The following is a 22,081-nucleotide window of genomic DNA, read 5'->3' on the forward strand; positions in this document are numbered from 1 at the left end:
ACTGAAATTGGACATTCCAGCAAATTCAAGTGAATCTACAAAGGACGGTTAACTGGGCACAAAATGAATGCCATCAGCCTGTACTTTAAATCTTCTGAGCTCAATCTAATTGATCATTTATGGCTCCAACTCAAGAAAGCAGTTCACAAATGAAAACCAGTGTGAAAATCCTGGAACAATACTACTGGGAGGAATTATGAAAATTTTCACCTCTGACATACCAAAACATCATGAAACACCACAGGAAATGTCTTGTCAGTAATTCATGCCAGAGGAGGATTTACATTATACTGGCAAAATGGGAATGGATGCAGGTGTCTGTTGTGTTCATTCAAATTCATTATCTGTGAATAATATGACTTGATTCTGTGGCAATACTATTACACTTCTAAATTCTAAAATTCTAAACATTTTTGTCATTCTATGTTGCTCGTTTAACCAGAGGTATGAATAAATATGGAGATTGGTGTGCGTATATAATATAATGTAAACATACTGTATAATGACATGGCTGTCTTTCCCAATAGTAAACCTACAAGATAAGTACCCCCACTTACAACTAACCTATGACTTTCTGGAACCCCTCTCAACGCGCTTCACGTCATTGCCACGTCTATTTTACGCCGACAGAGGACGATCACCCACAGATGGAATAAGTGAGTAACCTTACGCGGCGCACCCATACAACTATTCGAATCACGTGCCCGCCGAACGCCACAGACCAATCCAACCCTTACACATACATAAAGGCGGGATTTTACCGCTGACGAAAAAAAACACCCAATCAAATCCATTTGGTGGGGAGGTTATACTGTGATGGTGGCATGTGTTGTGGTTGTGAGTACAACTAATCACTTTTGCTAGTTTGCATAGCGGCGGAAGTTCACCTAGGTAACGTTGACGAAATCACTCTTAAGAGATACTGAATAGCTAACTAGATGATAGGTCGCCATATCGTGCATAACACTAAGCACGTCGATCTGGCGATCCTGTTTTACAGAGACGTCTTCGCACGTAGCGTATCAAGCCAGTTTAGTCGATGCTACATATTTTGTACCGTCGGTCGCTTGTTTGCTAGCTAAGTTAGCTAACTAGGTAGCCAGCTTTGCGTGTTATACGTCCGGTTTAACGAAATGTTAACCTGCCGGCAGCCACACAGCTGATATCATCTTATTTAAAGCTTGTGATGTGCCGGGAGTTTGCATGTTGAGACATGCACAGAGCAGGACTTGATGTGCGCTGAAACAGCACGGCTAGTGACGCATGCCACAGTAAGTTACAGATAGCTCTCGGGTAGCTGGACGGAAGTCGACAGATTTTGATTCTAGGGACATTGGCGAAATACGTCGGATACTCTACGGTAAGTAGGAGACCTTAGCAAGTTACGTTAGGATATCTGATCTGTTGGATTAATTTACACTTCTGACAACCTATTGCACTCACTTTGTTCACCTGTAACGATATGTAATGCAGACTGACATAGGTAGCTGTAGCTGTATTTACCCATAACTAAGCTGTCTAGCTGCACATCGCATGACCAGTTTGGACTTTGAATATGGCCGGTAGCGCTAGCTTGTCTAGCTATCTAACTTTACAAGCCAGAAGCTACTACAGAGATCTGTTAGTAAGAACATCGCTAATGTAATATCTTACAGTGAAACTGATTTCATGTAGGCCTAACGTTCAATAGAGTGCAACTCCAGATTTGATAACGCCAGCATCCGAACAGTGGTTAGAACTTTGCGAGTCCCGCTAAATTACCTAACCTTACGTTAATTACATCCCTTTCTGTTACGATAACTCCTCAAGCATTCATCCACCTCATCTCAGTGAGTTTTAGTTACCTAGCTTGCAAGTCGCCAGCTAGCTAGTCCAAGTATGGTGCTGTCTGGCTAAATTTACAGTGTAACAAAGTTTCGTCTTGTCGTTATCTTGTTTTATTGTAATAAAACTGTGATCTTATTGTATTGTCCTGTCACTTTTTAAATAAGAACATAAGAACATATGATGACGAGAATAAATATAGTTATTACTTTTAACAAACAAAAAAATGTCCAAGTAATTATTTAGAACGACAGTGTAAAAGCAACTGTTCGTTTGTTTAAACATAAAGGATAGTGTGCAATTTAGCCTCTGTGACTGAAGTCACGGCGGAACATTTCATAACTGTAATTAAAAAAAAACAATTTCTGTCCGCAAAACAGTTAAAAAAGTTACAAGTTATTTTGAGGAGTGTTCTTTCACGTGTCAACCTTTCTATTTGGTGGGGGATATGTTAACTTTAATTTTAACTTAACGTTATTTTGGAATACTTTGTGGTTGCAGGAAGCAGCGCTGCGAGCCATTTCCAAACAGAGCACCTGTGCTCTTATTTTCGGTTGTGATATGTGTGCCCTGAATCACAAGACATTTACAGCTTCCGTTTGAAACCGACAGCCTTCTTTACACGCGTGCAGTGGTGTTTCCCCTTTTGTAAACTAGGAAGATTCCCAGCTTTAAAGAAGAATGTAATGTCATGTAATGTGCATTGTAAAATGCACGACAGTGTAATGAGTCTAATGGCACTATTTAGCTGGACACGCGAATGCGTTTAGAGTCACGAGTGGCAACAGATGCCTTGTCCCTGGGCCCTGATATAAATACCTCCTGGATTTAGCGGTCATTCAAGACAGCAGAACTGTATTTCCATTTCAAGAATAGGCGACAAAGCTGTTTGTCGGGCTTGAATTGTCCATCCGACTCGTTGTATCATCTCTGTAAACTCTGCATGTTCATTCATAGTTGAAAAAAACAGTCTGTGAGATTCATGTCTCATGCATTAGTGGCTTTTAGGTCTCTTCGCACAGTGTAAACACGTGATGTGTTTCGTTCTAACCGCGTGTCTGTTCTTGCTTTGATAGAAACGCTTGAAATTGCTGTATTGCTCTTGTTGGCTCTGTGATAACGAGATGGCTGGCATGGTGTCAGTTTGGATAAGAACAGAATATGTCTTAAGATAACCAACATTTCCTCTGCCAGAAGTCATTGGATTACATAGTTTTTAAGTTGTTTGTTAAAACAAGAAATGTTCAGTTATGCATTTACACAGCCTTCCCATTTCCAAAGAGATGAGACTAATGGATGTGGAACTGTTAATGTCTAGACTCTTTAAGCTTTTTTTTCCCCCTCTTCCGCTGCTGTTTGTTCTTAGAACCTCTTTAATATAGCTGTTAATGTGTGGACATTTCATGCAGAGAAGTGTGACAGTTTCTTTTGCCATTCATTTATGTAGGTTGACAGGTGAGATGCTGGTTTAACTTTGGCAGGGAACTTTAAGCTACCTGTGCCTCCCTCTCTTCAATAAACCTTACACATTGACTGCACCTGTTGCGTGCTGAGGGAGGGCAGTCGATTCTCGGTCTGCAGAGTTCTATACAAGACTTCTGTTGGGTGAGCAGACTTTTAAGGAACAAAAATGGTTTTGAAACAACTGTTGATGTTTCATCAATGTTCTTTTCACCTGGAAAGGACAATGTATTCAGTAAATGTTAGTAAATTACATTTTTCTGTGGTTAACGTGGCAATCAGCAGAAACGTTAGAGCTTCATGTTGGAGACATGTGGTACTATCTAAACTGAATATTGATCTAAATTATTGCTCAGTGCCTTAAATGTCCACAGGTGTATGTCTTAGTGTTTGCCCAACTGAGACGTGCAGGTGTGATTTTCCTTGAAAAAGCACTTGAAAGCTTTCAATGCCTGTGGTTGTTCAACACATCCGAATAGAATAAAATGGAATCACTGTACATTATTTAAGAAGGTTAGCTGCAAAACCTTCTTGTGGGCTGCTCAAAGCCTAGCATATGAGATTTGTAGCTCATCTGTTTCATACTTTGCTAAAAAAAAAATCACCTGGTGGCTTCATAAATAATAGTTTTTTTAAAAAAATAAATAAAATGTAACCTTCTAGTTGTGACTGGACAGAAATCTTCACTAGACGTAACATAAGCTGTGACTTGGTTGACATGTAATGATTTGGCCTTGCCAGAAAAAAATATCTGGAGTCCATAAGGTCTCCACACATGGTGTTAGCTGGCTGGGTTTATTCTAGCTTCAGTCCCACACTTTACTGTTTCATGTGGAGTGAATGCTTAATGTTGCTAACATTTTTGAGACGGGTCTTTCCATTGTTGAAGACACTTCTGGTTTTATTGACATCCTTGAGAGTGTTGGCTGCCAGCCTTGTAGACTTGGCATTGAATGACCTAAAGTCAGTAGTCTCTTAATGTAGCCATTTTGGTCTTTTGTAGCAAGAGTGTATATGGTGTTTTATGGCGTTTCTTTTACAGTGCAAGCTAATAAAACCTCTGTATGCTGAATTATCAATAGTTTATTTTACACCCTGCTACAACTAGTAAAGCTTTTTCTTAGAAAGAGCACATCCAGTGTGACATGTTGCAAAGTGTAAACATATGTAAGTTTGTGATCAGTACCCCATGACAGTCCCTGTGAGTACTGTAATCCTGGTTTCCAAGAGATGTGATTACAGTCCTCAGCACCCAGAACAGGACATCCTTATTTGACTTGATAAATTACACACCAGTAACTGCTCTCATGATGCTGACTCAACCATATAATTTTCTGTGTGTCTGCATTTCCTCCTCTGTAATGAATCCTGTACGTCTTTTATTATTTTCAGTTACTTGTAAATCAAGCTTGCTATTTGGTCATACAGATCTTTTGCTGAAAATTAGTGAAAGCTTTTGTAAAGGGGTGTATACCATGCAAATGTGTAATGTCATATGTAGATACTGGAGCATGGTCAGACATGAGTAGGTGTTCCAGGGAGTTGTGTTACTGAATTCTAGTGACAGAATACAGGATTTTCCACTTTGGGTCAGAGTTTTGAAGTGTGCTGGTGAGTACACCGATTCATTGGCTGCAATCCATGCTGCTTGCCCCTTGTTTTCCTGTTGCAGTCATGCTGTGAAGGTCCAGACGGTCAAGTTCCCGGTGACACGGCAAGGGGGGGGGGTGGCACATGATGAAAGGCCTGAGCTCCAGGTGCGCCTTCTTCCTGGGCTTCCTGGTGGGCACGTGCACGCTCTATTTCTTCCTACGGCAGGTTTGGTTTGAGAGGAGCTTTGCCCTGCCGGCTGATGGCGGGAGCAGTGGTGTGGCGTCAGGACAGGATGTGGACGGCAAGAACTGGAAGGTGGAGGGGTCGGCGCTCATCAACCTGAACCACCCCCACCTTACAGGTAAACCAGCCTGTAAAGCCTGGCTCAGTTATTTGAATTTGCAACTGAGATCACTAATTGAATTCTTGGATCTGAAATTGAATGTTTGTTAGTTAACAATTTAGTTATCAAGCTAAAGAAGCTAAGGAATGCGAAAGAATGAGAGCCTAATAACTGTGCATAATTAGTAGTAATAATATGAATGTCTGAAGGCATGCCCTGTATAACTTGAACTGGAGGACAGTATGCCAATGGTGAAGGATTTGGTCCCCCCTCAGGTGAGGACAGCCATGTGGCGGATGAGCTCTATAAGAAGGTGCGAATCTTATGCTGGGTGATGACGGGCCCCAGCAACCTGCAGAAGAAAGCAAGTCATGTGAAGGCCACCTGGAGTCGGCACTGCAACGTGGTGGTGTTCATGAGCTCTGTGGAAGACCGAGACTTCCCTGCCGTGGGGCTGGGCACCGGCGAGGGCCGTGACCAGTTGTACTGGAAGACCATCCGTGCCTTCCACTATGCCCTGGAACACCATGGTGATGAGGCTGACTGGTTCCTCAAGGCAGACGACGACACCTTCGTGGTGGTGGACAACCTGCGGTGGATGCTGGCCAACCACACGCCTGAGGAGCCCGTCTACTTTGGCAAGCGCTTCAAGCCGTATGCCAAGCAGGGCTACATGAGCGGGGGTGCGGGCTATGTCCTCAGCAAGGAGGCGCTGAGGAGGTTCGTGGAGGGCTTCCGCACTAAGGTGTGCACCCACACGACATCCGTGGAGGACCTTGCACTGGGGCAGTGCATGGAGAAGATGGGTGTCCTGGCGGGGGACTCGCGAGACACACTGCACCGCGAGACCTTCCACCCCTTTGTGCCTGAGCACCACCTCACAGGAAAGTTCTCCAAGAGCTTCTGGTACTGGAACTACTGTTACTACCCCATTGTGGAGGCAAGTCAGAGGGAAGGGGGGGAAGGTTTCCCACAGTTTTTATGGGTTCTGGTTCTGGCTTGTGTTTGTGGAAAGGCATTTGGTTTGAGTGCTTTGCTTAGTTTTTGAGATCGTGAGCATTTTGTGTGTGCGCTCAACTGTAAACCTTTTGTAAGATCTGTCAGTAACAGACAGTTGGAGTCAGTGTCTCCTGTATCTCATTACAGCTGGGCTTTTCCTTAAGTTTGATTGAACTGTTGACTGAACACTGCTCTTTATTTGAATTAATGAAATATTAACGTAAAAAAAATGTTTATTCTATGAATATCTGCCCCTTGAACAAATTTGGACACAAATGAATATAAATAATTAACAGAAACATCTCTCATACCTATACTTCTGTTAGAGCAGGCATATTTGCAGCAATCCATATCTGTGGAAAACCACAGCAGATATTCAAGTTTAGTCACATAAAGATCAGCACTCCTTTAACAACTCAATCAAATCTAATTAATTGAGAGCTCAGCTGGCTTGAAAGACATCATACACAGTGTGAGAGATCAGGGTTGTGAAACACCAGTTTGAGTCATTAACATGTAAGGCATTTTCTCACTTTGCTTTTCCAGCATTTCCCTTGTGTTTCTACTGGCTCAGCAGGACTGACAGGGCATGATACTCCTCTGTACTGTTGTTTAACCTCAGAATTCTATGCCTTCATCACCAAGGGGTGAATTATTGCATCCTGTTTTCTGAAAAATGGTGTTGTCTCTTCTCTGTTGCGACATAATACTTTTCTTGCTATGTGATCACCCTGCTTGTTGTGACTTTTGCTTTGCTGATGTATATTATACATTGGCATGAATTCTTTAGTATGCTCTTGGACCCAAAACCACAATGTGTCCATCAAGGGGTTAAAAACGGTTTTTACCATTAGAAAGCAATTAGCATGTACGTTCATACTTCACTATCTGCGTCCTAGCTATTTTAAGAAAAGCGTACTTGATTGATAGGTAGCAAAGTATTTATCAACTAGAGGTTGACTGTTTTATCGGTTGATATAATTTTTCACCATTGTGGTACTGTCAGGTAAGGGGCCTAATATTGCCGATGTGTATCTTTTTTAAGAGGTACTCCCAGCACTCTCTTGTGGCATTATCATGCTTCTTCTTGCTGTTCAAGACAACTTGGATCTTGTAACCATTGTCTAACACAGCTCTAGAGGTCACTGTATTGAGAAGGTATGTTCACCCCACTTATACATCTAAATGTATTTCATTTGCCATTCAATATGTTAATCTTGTGTCGGTGATCATTAATAATGGCATCAAGAGATTCTTGGCACTCTCAAGCGATTTGCCTGCAAACAGCCGTGACTGCAGATAGCTACCAAATGCTCTCTCATCCCCACCGTGTTTTCTTAACTTGCTAGTTAGCTACAGTAGGTAGCTACCCCAGAAAACTTCACCTCCACCTAGGGCTGCAGCAGTATATAAATTTCCTTACCACGGTATTTGCAACCAAACCCCCCTGTGTTTAATTATTCATTCATTTGACGTTACTTGTCCCTTAATATGCGATATAGTGGTACTATCGCTACCACTGTCGCTACTATCACTACCACTATAGGCCTAAAAGCATTGAAAAAAGAACCAACAAAGACAGGAGAAACTGTTTATTGGCTTTGTTGTTTCTTGTTTTATTAAAGCCTACAATTATTTTTGTGTTATTGTAAATAGGCTAATTAAGGCTTGAATTTTGTCCAAAAAAAAGCTAGGCCACCCCCTATTTTGACTAAAGAACTATTACACCAAAAAGCTAACCATCGCAGACTTGTTTGTGCCTCGTTCACAATAATCAGCAAAGAATTTAATTTAGCAGAATTGGGGGCACTTGGTCTATTTTAAAATAGGCTCTATAAATTACTCAGTTTTTAATTCCTTAAACTTCTTATACTCAGCAGCTGCTGGCAATTTCAAATGTAGCATGTAACAGAAAAAGAAAATATCTGTATTAACAAATGCACCTAACCTAAACAGTCACACAATCATTTGGTGCGCAAACATCATTTCTACTGTTTTATCGTTTCAAAAGACAAAAATCCATCGATTGAGTTCTAGGCCATCGCCAAGGCTAATTGTACCTGTTTATTCATGGCGTGCATTTCAAACACCATATAAAAATGCAAAATATTTGGTTGATTAACTTAAAACTAAAGAAATAGTTACTACACACATTTAAAAGCATTTTGCGTGATTTTTGTCATGCATTATTATAAGTAACCCCTGTCTATACCCATGTTTATCATACATTGAATGTTTTCCTCCATAACATTATTTGTTGACAGTTGCAGTTGCTCACTAGTTTTCAACACCAGACTCTCAAACCGCTTCTCCTCAGTGTCAATCCTCTTGATTGATTTGATCAGTCGACCAGAAGGTTACAATGACATGATGCACTTGCTAAATGTTATGTGTATGCTCAGTGCAGAGGTCTGGGCATTTTAGAATTGTTTTCTCTTTCTTGTGTGGAGAGATTTAAAAAAAAAGTGTACTGTGGACGTTATCCTTTTCAAAAAAAGTGAGTTTTCAAAAATATCCGGATACGTCTAGACAAGGCCGCAGACCGAGCCAAAAGCTACATGAGGATGGCAGCACTCAGATAAGATAAAAAAATAAGAATATAGCTGCAAGCAGCGACACAGCGGCCAAGCACAATGAGGGCCATGGTTAAATGACACAAAACTCATTGGAAATCCTCAGGGTGTAGTTTCAAGCACGGCCACCAAGTTTGGTGTCAGTACACAAAAGTATTGATGAGATATGGCCTCACTTTCTGTTCATGAACACATTATGGGCAAAAGCTTTCAATAATCAAAAATCCATGGATTACTTTTATCAGGCATAGTCAACATAGAACATTAGTGGGAGTAGCAGCAGATTGATTGTTTTCATTAAAAATTCAAAATGGCAGACAATCCATTATAGCAGACATTGAAACCATTATGTATGCTGAACTTGGCATGACTGAAGGAATCAGAAGAAGAAAGAATTGTGATTTTAGGCCATGCAATGCAAAAGATACTGTATGTTAAAATATAAGTTAAATGCAATATGCGTTATAGAGCCACCTAGTGGTCAAATGACACTAAAACACTTGGGCACCCTCAGGGCATAGTCGCAAACACAGGCACCAAATTTGATGTCAGTACACAAAAGCATTGCGTAGATATGGCCTCACTACCTGTTTGGCGTCTTTGCTGTTGACTTTGGCAGTGCATTACTAGCGAATGCTTTCCATAAACAAAAAATCATGGATCACTTTTGTGTGGCATGCTCTCAATATGCTCTGACTCTGAAATTCGTGAAGATTGGAGAAAATTTGTGGGAGGAGTAGCGAAAAGACTGTTTTCATTAAGATTCAAAATGGCGGACAACCAAATATGGTGGAAATGAAAATTTTACATCTGTTCAACTTGACATGACCCACGGAATCAAAAGAAAAAAGTAGAATCACAATTCCAAGCTAAAGACATCAAAAGTTATGAGCAGAAATTCAATTGTTTTAGTTATAGCGCCACCTAGGGGTGAAATGACACAAAACTTGGACCCTCTCAGGGCTGTGTAGGAAGTCCATATACCAAGTTTGGTGTTAAGAAACAAAAGCATTGCTGAGATATGACCTCACTTCCTGTTTGGTGTCTTTGGTGTCAAACTCATTTGCATGCTACGGGCAAACGCTTTGGAATATCTAAAATATTTGGATAACTTTTGTGAGCGATGGTCTCAAGATGGCATGTACCAAATTTGGTAAAGATTGGACAGAATTTGTAGGAGGAGTAGCGAAAAAAACAGTTTTCTTAAACATTCAAAATGGCGGAGAATCCAATATGGCGGACTTTGATGGCAATGGGTGCATTGGACTCGGCTTGACCTAAGGAATCTAGGAAAAAAGGAAATTCCAACAGGGTCAGGAGTTATGGCCAAAAATGTTAGCTGAACTTTGACCTGATGATGGAGGTAGAGGGCTTGATTTGCTGACTCCAAAATTGGTGAGTGGACAGCTGGGACTGTCCTCTATTATATATTATATATTGTATATTAACCTTTATTTATTCAGGTAAATCCCGTTGAGATAAAGATCTCATTTTCAAGAGAGATCTGAATTACATAAGTTAAAAATAAAACAAAAATAAAAACAATCATGGAATATAATCTCAACAGAATTTACAGTATGATTAATTAACAAAAGACAATAGAAGAATGCAATATTGCAAATAAACATTGTTCCCAGGCCTGAGACCCCCTGAGAGCAAGCCTACAGCAACAGTGGCAAGGAAAAGCTCCTTAATAACAGGAAGAAACCTTGAGCGGAACCCGGCTCAGAGGGGGAGCCCATCTGCTTCTGGCCGGCACTGGGCAGATAGAATTTAGAGAGAATTCTATTAGTGTGCCAAATTTCATAAAAAGCGTACGAATGGATCTATGGGCTGCCATAGAATCCCATGGCAGTAAACATGACTGACAAATCTTACCTCAATTTTAATATCAAATTTTAACTGCAATTTTGTAAACGAGCTGTGGAGCACTTATTTACTGTATTGTTTTTCATTGTAGTTAAAGTATACTGTGCTTATTTTATAAAATTGTTGGCGAAGATGTTAATTTAAGTTCAATTATTTGGTGTAATTCATGTTTTTCCTATGTGTCCAGCCAATGCATAAAAACGTCATTTTCCGCCATTTTTTCAGTACTCTTAATTAACTAATTTTAGAAGTGTACGCTGCACGGGCATGGTTAATGGCAGCATTTACTATGTAATATATTAAACACAATGATCACCAAGACTTAAATTTTAACCTTTACAATTAAATGAGGTCCATATCAACTGATGTACTTTTTATAAGCCTTCCTGCTATCTAAAATAGCAGTATCACCCTTGAAAAATCCATATAGGTCAGCCTCTTATCAAGTTTTCTAATAGTTTAAATGGCCTCTTGAAGTATGTATATCTTTGTAAAGAATCCCCCATCTAGTAAGCTAAATTACTAACAGAAATCTAATGTTAAATAGATGAAAACCTTAATGGATTGTAACTACTGTAAGTCCACTTCTTCACTGGTAGTTTGTACAGGGGATCTGCTGGAGATCAGAGTCACAGTCTTAAAGCCAATCTCTCTCTCTCTTTGTTTTTCCTGAAATGCTTCAAAGCATGTGCCATACACAAGGCTTGTTACCATGATGTTGCTGCTATTTTTTCATCACTGGTTTCATGTCCTTTCAAAGGACACACCGTTTGCCTTAATTTCCCCTCATCAGATCTTTGCAACTTTGTTGTGTTGATCTCCAGCTTTCCTCTCAGGCTCCCTCTTTTTGAACACCTCTCTCTCTGTCTCCCTCCCTGCCTCTCTCTTTCTTTGTCTTTTTCTTTCTGTCCCTCTTTCTTGCTATCACTCACTCTCTCTGCCTCTCTTCCAGGGACCACAGTGTTGCTCAGATCTGGCCATATCCTTCCACTACGTGGACCCTGAGCTGATGTACATACTGGAGTACTACACATATCACCTACGTGCCTACGGTTACAGGCACCGTTACCAGCCCCCTCTGCCCGGGGGTTTGGATAAACTGTCCGAGACAGAGACGGAGGCAGAGGCTGGCAATAAGGATAGTGTGGGAGCGGCAGGCCCACAGGCTGAGGAGCAAGCCAAGGTAGAGACGGTGCAAGCGAACAGAGTCACACCTGCCTCAGAGAAGAATCCCTCAGACAACCGAACTGTAACATCACAGGAAAAATAGTAGACTTTCAAGTACCTGCAAGTGTTTGTGTTGGATCAGATATTTGTAATCTGTGTGATCATACATGTAAATAGGTGTAAGAATGCAGTCCTGCACACTTGCAGTAGTGTGACCCAATGATAAATTTCTTTTATTTCAATGCTGTTAATAATTTCAGTCTAACAGCTTGTAAAAACGCTGTCTTGAACATTTAAGTAACAGGTGGACACCACAAAAAACTAATTGAAATATTTGGGCATGGCTGGATAGTATTAAGTTTGGTCTCTGTGGTATTGTGTTCTTTTATGCTTGATAAAGATACAGAATATAGATTACACTCATGTGCTTGTGTACAGAGAATTTGATAAAGACCTGCATTGGTTCATCCCAGAGATTTTGATTTTAGTAAGCAGTTGATTTTTCCATCCATGATTTAAATAAGCACATTGTTCCCTCATGTTAGAAAAGTGGTAATGTTTGGTAATGGTTTAATTTTTTTTTTTTTTTTTTTTACACAGTCCTTGTAAAAGGGTCAATTTTATTGGGATGTGTTTAGGTTCAGAGTTCCCACTTGTAAGACCAAAACTGTTTGGTTTTAAAGAGGAGGAAGAGGAGGTGGGTTACAGTAGCATGTGTATTTGGGTTAACTGGTGTTAACTATGTGTGTGTCATATAAGTCTTCACATACTAATTTACGTCCGTTGTTTGTTTAGTGTGAGGTAGAATTATGCCATTTCCTGAAGCAGTGGGGGAATTTTAGGTCACCAAAAATGCAACTGAACCACTGAATTTGAATCACTTGAAGAGTCTATTCATATTGTATAGGTTTGTATAGGTTCATGAAATAATTTGTATAAAAAAGGAAAGAATCTTGTGATATTGAATGCTATTCTGGTGGCTGCTGTTTCTAGACCAGCTGAGTCTTCTTGCAAAGATGCCTTATTCAGGTCCTGTGGAAGGGGTGGGGGATTCTTTGTTTGTCTACAACAGCTGTGGAAGCACTCAGAGGGACCCCAGCTGTGTGCGTGCTTAATTTGGCCAACTTGGCAGTACGAAGAACACTAAAGCACTGAGGAGCTGGTCCAAATGAGGAAAATGGAGACTAGTGACCTCGTCATTACAGTCCCTCCATTATGTGAGCTTGTGTACTCATTTTGTATTTTTGTGAAGAGACACAATTACTGAAAACGATACGCAATATTGTTCATTTTGTTGCTGATGTACTTCACTTTACAGTCATACCAAATTTTTTTTTTGTTGGTGTGTGTATGTAAGTTACAAATTTTCTTTATTAAAAAAATAAAGAATAGGATTGATCTTCGTTGGCACTGCCAGTTTATGACACTGTGTTAATTAGGCACGAGATGAAATAACATCATTTGGAATTTCTCAAAATCATAAAGTGACAAAATGTTTTGTGGCCCTGTGGACAAACCTCAGAATAAAATAACCAGGTGACTACATTTTTTTTTTCCAAAAATGTTGTCAGTGGAATTTTTACTTGCTTCTCTTGTTCTGTCTATTAGTCCTCAGCAGTGCTATGAAAAAAAATATTTTATAAAATTGTTCTGATCCCTTGTTTTTTATCAGTTTGTGTTCCATTTGTGATGATATTCACAGATATACCACAGGTAAAGGGGATTTTCCTACATTGTTTTAATATCATTGCGTAGTCAGAACTTATATTGTAACTGATCTGTTCTACATCATTAAAAACTAAGTTAAGTTACCAAAATCCACTGTGTAATGGTACTAATATATGAAATTAGCAAAGATGTCTCAAATGCCAGCTTGTTAGCCAGCTGTTCACTGGCTACTCAGTGGTGCCATTTAGAAGTTAAGGAGAGTTATTATGAAGTACTTACTGTAAGAGTTACTGTAAGTATTGTAGTGCTATAGGTTACTATAAGTATCATAACAGGCTGGGTCCATTAGCGGTTCATTAGTGGTTTCAATACAACTTATTTTGGTCTCTCTTTTTACTTTATGTAGACTCTAGCTAAAGAGAGTTGAGCCAGTTATGGATCTATTTTATGAAAGCAATATGGCACAAACCTGTGGCACGTGACTGGTACAGATAGGGGTTTGATATCTGAAGAAAGGAGAGAAAAATTGTTCAATCGTGTTATTTTGTTTTTTAATCAGCATTATTTATATTTTATTCTATTTAAATATTAAATAATTTTGTCTCATTACCCATTTATTAAAAACAATACTGCAAAAACATTGCTTTTTTATGGCTCCTGTAATTCAGTTTTCCAAGTCAAAGGTCAACACCACAATTCCCTCACTTGTAGCTGATGTGCAGTAGACTTCAGTGACCTAACAACAAAAAATTTTAAAGATTATTTTACTTAATGTGTAAATAATTGCAAAAATGAATGAAATAACATATTTATTTACAAAAAAACATCATTAGTTGAATATTTGAAGAAAAAATAATTGGATTGATATTAGTGGAGATGTGTCTATGTCTTTAGATAAATCCTGTTATATACAAAATGTATACAGATCTTGGACACCCTTTATATTTGTTTGCCACAGAGTTTCAGTTTTAGGCCTGCAGTCTATTTTCCTTTACCCAGAAGAAACAGAAGCTGTTTTTATTCATAAAATGATATCTAAAATCTGGAACCAAAAAGGAGCACACTAGGCAAGATGCTAACATCTTCCGCTGAGCATGAGGCGATGGCAGCAGCCTAGACACCACGACGAAACCTGAAACATAATAACACACATCAGTCAGCAGATCATTGTAAAGCACATTGCAAAGTCGCACTAGCCATCATCAGCATCTGCTTAAAGGGCACACAGAGTGGTTCTATGAGGCAATAAAACCCAGAGAAAGAATTCAGCTGGTGGGCTTAAATTGGTTTGATAAGCACCATTGACTTCATGCATGATTGGTACATCCAACTAAACATTTTTCCTGGGGTTAACTTTCAAATAATCACTAGTTTTCAAGAAAATGTTTATTTTATACTCCTATTAGATGTGCTGATAATTGTAATGCCTGATACACACTCACTTTATCCCTGAGTAAACTATTTTTGGTGTCAGTGAAAAATTGCTGTAATTGTTGAAGAAATTAAAAAGTAAATTGAATTTGAGCTTGTCACAAGTGAGATGATTGCTTTCAACTGCCTTATGAGCTGTGAGTGAATGTTAGGCAGTCCTAAAATGTATACTGGATCCTGTTTTTGGGTGCAGGAACACTGAGGGACAGTTGACTGCCAATGAAAAAAAATATGCTTTGAATAATGAAAAGTGTCAACAAAAACATTTGTTAAAAGCTGTCTGAACCACAGCAAAGCACAGTGAAAGAACTGATAGCAATAAATTGTAAAGGATGGGAATGCTATGCTGACAGAAGTAAAAGATTGCCCGAATGGGGCAGCATTAATGACCAGTGGACAACCCCATACAAATGGGAAATGATTGCTGTGTACTGAGGAGACGTACAGATTGATACACAGATTTAATTGTTTGTATGTCATACCTGACTCCCTAGTGCTTCACTAACCCTCTCAGAATGTGTGCCAGTTTCACTGGGTTCAGCTGATTTTCATTTAGACCTAGGGAAGATAGCCTTTAAGTTCTTTTGGTGTGATACACATTAAAGAAAAGCTCTTTGTAATGAAATTAAATCTAAATACTGTTGTAATTGCCCCCAATCACTGGCAGGCAATAACTTTGCTCTAATCGATAGTCTAAGCTATGGTATTTTAAGCCATTAGGCTAAATGGTGGTTTTACACTTCTACATTTTCAGCGGTTGAATAGTCAGTTTTAGAACAAGGGTTTCAGAGGATTTGGCAACAGTGTCAGCCTAAAATGGGAGAAGCAGCTGATAGCTAACTTCAACGGAAAGAGGCTAATTAGATTGTTGTCATAGCTAGCTAAACTTGCTAAGCAACTACTGCCATTGCTATTGGCCTCCCTCACATTCAACAATCTCAGGTTCTAAATATTTCCACTCTTAAAGGGATACACAAAGTTTCCAATGCAGTGAAGCTACTATGTGGTTTTAGCCATTTGGTAGGCTGATTACGTACTCATTGCATATTTTATAGCCTAACATAGCTTTTGTTTCTTTTTATTTTAGGCCACAGCACTAAACTAACAAGCAGTTACATGTTTTATTCAGGGTGGAAGGTGGCAAGTCATCTGTAAATGGTTTCTCTAACATTTGAAAGCAGCCATACTTATCTCACTTAAATTAAGTGTTTTTATTATTATTTGGTCAGTTCTTTTTGGTTCTCTTTTGGTCTACACTTCCAACATTCAGGATTCAGCAATTACATGTGACTTAAGTGCATAGCTTTTACTGCAGCCAGAATCTGTTTCAGGAGACTGCAGAGCTAACTAACAATGTTGCAGCATCAATCACTGACTTCTCTGAACCATCACAAACTTTGCTGTTCACACACACAAAAATAAATAAATAAATAAACAAAAACGTGACAAAAAAAAAATAAATAAAAATACTATGATTGGGTAAAATCAGTGAGCCACTGACAAGAAATGACAGCGCCATGCATTTTGGAGTTAATGAAGCCTCACTCTCCCATGTCTGTTCCCAAGTGGACAGTTGTACTCTTAAGCCAAGTACCCATTCTAAATTGCTTCTATAAATAATTGGTTGTATACAGGCAAATTGATTATATAAGGAAATTTCAACAATTTAAGTAAATATGGCCTGTGATGAGGATTTCTGTCAAGAAAATAATGCAATGAAGTGATTTACTTTTATCCAACATCTTTGTATATTTTATTCATACACAATAAATTGGAGCATATTTTTGACTTTTGGGGCCAGGAATAATTGATAAAAATGTCAAAGCTGGTGAGAACACCTTCATTTTCAGTGGATCCCTGGGGTGTATTCATTACAGAGAGTGATAAGGGTCTAGGGAGAGGAGGAGAAGGGATTGCTGAGGTTTTGGGGCCAGAAAAGAGCTAAAAAACTGTAAAATCCAATTACTATCCAGTTGTGTACACAAAGGTGGTCCTAAGGGAGCTGTTATTGGTATTAGCTCCAATAAATCTCACTTTTAACTACATGCTGCTGTGACGACAATTCTGCATTTTTTCCTGTTTGAGGGTGTCATCAAGCAGATAAGTGTCATGTGATGTCTCACCCAGATCAATATTCAGATCAATATTGGAAAGCTTGATCAAACCATTACTGATCTGAAGAAGTTACAGCAAAAATCAGCACCCACAGTATGACTCTGGAAACAGACAGGGGAAGACGTTTTTCTGTAAGCACTTGGATGTACTAGAATGAGGACATTTATATCCAACAACATCTTTGTTCACAAGGGAGACTTGGGAGCAATTGTTTTAGGGCCAGGAATAATTGGTCAGGCTGCAATATCCAACACACTGTTCGTGTGAAAAAAGGTTGCAGGTTTGATTTCCACATCATTGCTCTTGTACTTCTCAGTAAGACTAATTATTGTACTGACCTTGCTTAATTTAAATATCAAGCTGTAAAAATTAATCAGACAGGAAGAATGTGACTTATGCAAGACCTTATCTATGCCCTTTGTACAGATAAATAATGTAACTTATCAGATGCATAAAGCAGGATTTACCTCAATTTGCACTTATTGAAGAAAATACCTCCTGTTCTCTCTGGATGCTCCTTTCTCCAAGGGCGAACATTACCTGCAAGTACACATGCAGCATGAATGCTCTTGCAGCAGACTCTCCTACAGACAGTTATGTGTGAATGTCAAACCTAAATGCTAATTACAGCCAGCATAACTTGGCTTGAAGTTTCCAAACCAGTTTTTACATGGACAAATGTAACTACTATGCATGCCCAAAAATCCTGACATTTACAATCAGTGGGGCTGTGGGGGCAAAATGTAAGGGAATGGACTTTTGATCTTCTCAGAGGGTATCTAGGAACATGTACATCTGTAGACATTCAACAACAATGCAAACTACCATTTTAAACAACTTTGCAAGCCAGACCAGATATACTTCTGTGCAGCCAATGAGAACAAGGGATTATAGAGTCAGAACAAGTCCACTGTGTGATTACGTAAATGATAGGAAGTGCCCATACGGCAGCTTCACTTATTGAATATAATGAAATATATATTCAACATATATTGAATATAGCTCGTTCTGATGTTCAATTAGGCATCCTAAAACTAAACAATTGCTGTTTATGTGGCAAGTGTATTTTCTCTATGACTTCACGTAGATGATGCAAATTGGTTTTGTCTAGAACACATGACACACTTAGATTCACTCTGCACACACTTACCAGATTCTGAACTTCGCCGACCCATTAAGCCCACAAAGAAATCATGCATGTCTCCTGCAAAAGATCAGGAAGCAGCGATCAGGCAGATCAAGAGCAGGGTATGTGCAAATAATTCTCACACACAGATTAACGCTTCCCATTGAAACGTTTTAGGACACTTTTGTTCATAGTGTTACTCTCCTAAATACCATCAATTGCAGAGAAACTGTCTAAAGACAATTCAACGTGTTCAAAATAAATACAAATACAGAACAGAAGAAAATGCAAAACAAACAAACAAACAAACAAAAAAAGTCACATAGAAATGCATCTTACTTTTATGTGGACGTGGTAGGTCATTTGCGCCTGGAAAAAAATATATGTATGTATGTATAAATATATGTATGTATGTATGTATATATATATATATATATATATATATATATATATATATATATATATATATAGCATTTCTAAAGGTAGTTTTAAATGCAAACACCTAAATAATGGAACGCATAAGAAAATTTTTGACCTATAACTTAAGAGGTGACGAAAAATATGGGCGAGCTAATATATTCCCTCTATTGATTCTGGTAGTTTTATAGCAATTACAATTAAAACACAGATTTTAGATCACAGTTTTCAGTTCAGTTATACCTGCAGGAACGCTCAGTTTTTGACACCTGGTGACAATCAGGTTGCTAACGCTCAGTGCATGAACATTACCCAGCATGGCCGTTCAAAGACATTATCATTCTGTCCCATCGTCTAGAAAATTCTAATACTCTGATAAATTGCAGATTTTACTCACGAATCCAGGGAGACATATTCCGCAGTCTCTCACCTGTGCTTCTTCTGCCCATAAGGCCCACGAAGCTGTCGTAATCTATGCCGTTATACCTCTTCAGAAAGCCACGCGGGAAATTCCCAAAACTCGGGCTATCCTGTAAATGAGACATGCTATGAACGATATACCGTTTTTTCAGTGACCTTCCGCTCACAATATGTTAAATGTTAACATTTATTTATCCATTGACTAATACTTCAGCACTAACCACCACGCTGTAGTTACCGACCTTTAGTTCCGATCTGTGCGGCTCCTGCTCCTCGCAGCTGGACTGACATGATCGGAGAGTCATCATAAGGGACAGGATCGCCAACAGCAAGCCGCTTCTCATTGTCTCCTCTTCGGCCACCTCAATACACTACGCGGATAGAGAACCACAATTACGGTCCCCAGTCTTGCCATACAAGTTAGGCTATATAACACAGTGAAGAAAAGTATCACATATGACGAAACAACAGAGTAATTAATGAAAATCAGTTCAAAGAAAATATGTTAGTCACTAGCCAATAGTTATTGACAACACTAGTAAATAGTTTTTCTTTCCCGGAGCACTGGTCTTCTGCTTCCCATTAAATACAATAATCATCTTCATTCGTTCCTCTTTCATTAAATAATCCACAAAAACACTTCATTAAACGCATCACCAGTGGCAATGGACGGCGCTTGGTCATTTAGCATTTCTGCTTTCAGGAATGGCACGCCATTCTTTTGCGTTCCATTCCAGAGCTCTGGTCTAGGTATGATGATATATACAGTCATTTATCTAACACGGGCAAATATCACTGGGCTTTCGAAAACAGCTAATTCAATATAAAACATACCGTTGATCAAGTCTCACGTCCCCGTTTCACGTTTCATTACAGCTAATGAAATCTAAAGAGCGCGTAAAAGACGATCCCCGAATTACGCAATTAACAGAACCAGATTGTCACCGATTTGGTGGATCTAGTGCTTATATTGTGACACTGTATCGTATGTGAGTAATTTCAGTAGTTCGTGTTGTATGAAGAATAACCTTTAAATTAAGGGCTGGAGTCTGGACTGACACGACCAAAAAAGTCAGAAGCGGATTTTCTGATAATCCAAATCCAAATGTCCACGAAATACACTTGTGATTTCATATAAACATATAACAGCTAAGATTATTTTAAAACTATAGCATTCTACCAGCTGTTGCACGCTTTAGAACATTTACAAAGTAATGTCATGTATAAAGGAATGTCATGATTCCATTCAATATTAGCGACCAATTTATGGGTAGCACTTTGCGCCATGAAATGGTACGACCCTGAGGCTAAGGGACAAATGGTGATAATTTCAAACCGCCTCGGATTCAAAGGAGTGTCACTCCTATTTCATGCGTGAACGTCCTGAAATTGTCTGGGTACCACTGAAGAATTACGCACGTTTGCATTTTGTAAGCGGACCATAACATGTAAAATTATAAAACCATCAACATTAACACCATCATTGCTATCACCACTGTTATTGCCGCTATTAGTAACAGTAACAACAAGTACTTTACTAATATTACTATCACTACAAATTAACACTTTTACCTGTGAGTGTTTCTTGTGGCTCTTACTAGTAGCAGTGAAGCAGTGGAGACGCAGAGCGAAGGAGCGGAGAATATGCGCGCGCTGATAAATGGTGAGCGCCAAAGTCCTGCAGGCTGCGAATATTTGACTACAGTGAGAGTTCTCTTGCCGATTGATTGTTAAATGATAACCGACTGTCTGCGTAAATCCACTCGTACACGTCAGCGTAGGTGTGGTTTCTGCTTTTGGATCATTTTTGCCTCTCATGTCACCGATGGGCGCGTTTCTTCGTAGATCTGACATCAGTGGTGCTCTGATACACGTACATTGCAGTCGAATGATAGGATGTGCTGAGAAATTCATATTGAGGATTAATAAAACAAATTAACGATTGATTTATGTTTTGCAGAATCTGTGTTTAAAGGTCCCAAGATTTTTGACAAGTGCGATTCACCTGTGTTCATCTGTGTATACCACTTTTATGCCTGCCTTCTTAAAACGCAAACCTCACGGTTTGTTCAAATCTGTAGTTATTCTGGTATATTCTTTCAATGCCACTGGATATTTTCATTCCTTTGGTGCAAACAGACTATAAAGATTGTTTTTAAGTGAACGATTTATTATGATTTTTCACATGGCCACGTTTTGCTGTAAGAACAATGGAATTATTTCATAGATAAAACTGATGTGAAATCTTTGCCAATCTATATGCAGGCTTTACAAGACGCCTTGTAAATGGGTATCTTCTAAGAAAATAAATGAATATACCAACAAATATAATAATAATAGTGAGTCATCTAAACATATGATGATGATGATGATGATGGTGGTGGTGGTGGTGGTGATATCTAAACATCCCTGTTGTTTACTCCCTTTCGGTTGTCTAATTGGAACGGTTGCTCTCTAGGAAGCAATTATACAGATAGCAGCTATAGCAGCCCTATTAAATGTATGTATTGACATCTTTACTCCATTTATTCGGCCTGACCACACGCAGAGCTGATTAGTAGGAATGTCCATCACTTTGCGCCAACAATGGAGAGGGAGCAGTTATCCGTTGTGACCACGCCCAGTATGTATTCTATTAAACCACCAAATGTGCCGTTATTCTGCCTTATTTTCCGACTTCCCTCACCTCACAAATTAGGTTTTGTTAGCATAATTAATAAAATGTAAACATATTTAATATGATAAACAAGACAGATTAGGTTCTGGACAAGACGGGTGGCTGCCGGTATCGTGTGAATATCTGGAAATGTTTCCTACATAACCAATATTTTCCCGGCAACACTGTGGTACTTTATTACTCCCAATGTTTAGGTTTTTTATTTTTAAGACTGCTTGATTAAAATAATTAATAATTCATGCGTCATTTTATGTAGTGCCTCTACAACTATTTGCTGTAGTTCTATTCGTGTATGAGTAGGCCTGAGGGAGAGTTACAAATTCTTTTGATGGTGCGGGAATAGAACTCGGAAGGCTCACCAACCATCTCCCTTGACCTTTTCATAATCGCAAATGAGA

The 22,081-nt window shown here is 39.1% G+C and overlaps 2 protein-coding genes across 2 annotated transcripts; one reads left to right on the top strand and one right to left on the bottom strand.

The window, feature by feature from the left end:
* Positions 1-809: 809 nt before the first annotated feature.
* Positions 810-13,364, top strand: c1galt1a (core 1 synthase, glycoprotein-N-acetylgalactosamine 3-beta-galactosyltransferase, 1a). Its single transcript, XM_036533137.1, has 4 exons — positions 810-1,360; positions 4,958-5,239; positions 5,497-6,161; positions 11,615-13,364. The coding sequence occupies exons 2-4, from the start codon at positions 5,020-5,022 to the stop codon at positions 11,930-11,932; spliced, it is 1,203 nt and encodes a 400-aa protein (XP_036389030.1). The 5' UTR covers positions 810-1,360; positions 4,958-5,019; the 3' UTR covers positions 11,933-13,364.
* A 1,052-nt stretch (positions 13,365-14,416) lies between these two features.
* On the bottom strand, positions 14,417-20,591 carry tac3a (tachykinin precursor 3a). Its single transcript, XM_036534440.1, has 7 exons — positions 20,579-20,591; positions 19,249-19,377; positions 19,017-19,116; positions 18,509-18,538; positions 18,194-18,247; positions 17,511-17,583; positions 14,417-14,629 (listed from the first exon to the last, which is right to left on the bottom strand). Exons 2-7 carry the CDS (start codon positions 19,348-19,350, stop codon positions 14,611-14,613), a joined length of 378 nt encoding a protein of 125 aa, XP_036390333.1. The 5' UTR covers positions 19,351-19,377; positions 20,579-20,591; the 3' UTR covers positions 14,417-14,610.
* Positions 20,592-22,081: the final 1,490 nt, after the last annotated feature.

The sequence above is a fragment of the Megalops cyprinoides genome, chromosome 7 (genome assembly GCF_013368585.1).
Source record: "Megalops cyprinoides isolate fMegCyp1 chromosome 7, fMegCyp1.pri, whole genome shotgun sequence".
NCBI classification, from domain to species: Eukaryota; Metazoa; Chordata; class Actinopteri; order Elopiformes; family Megalopidae; genus Megalops; species Megalops cyprinoides.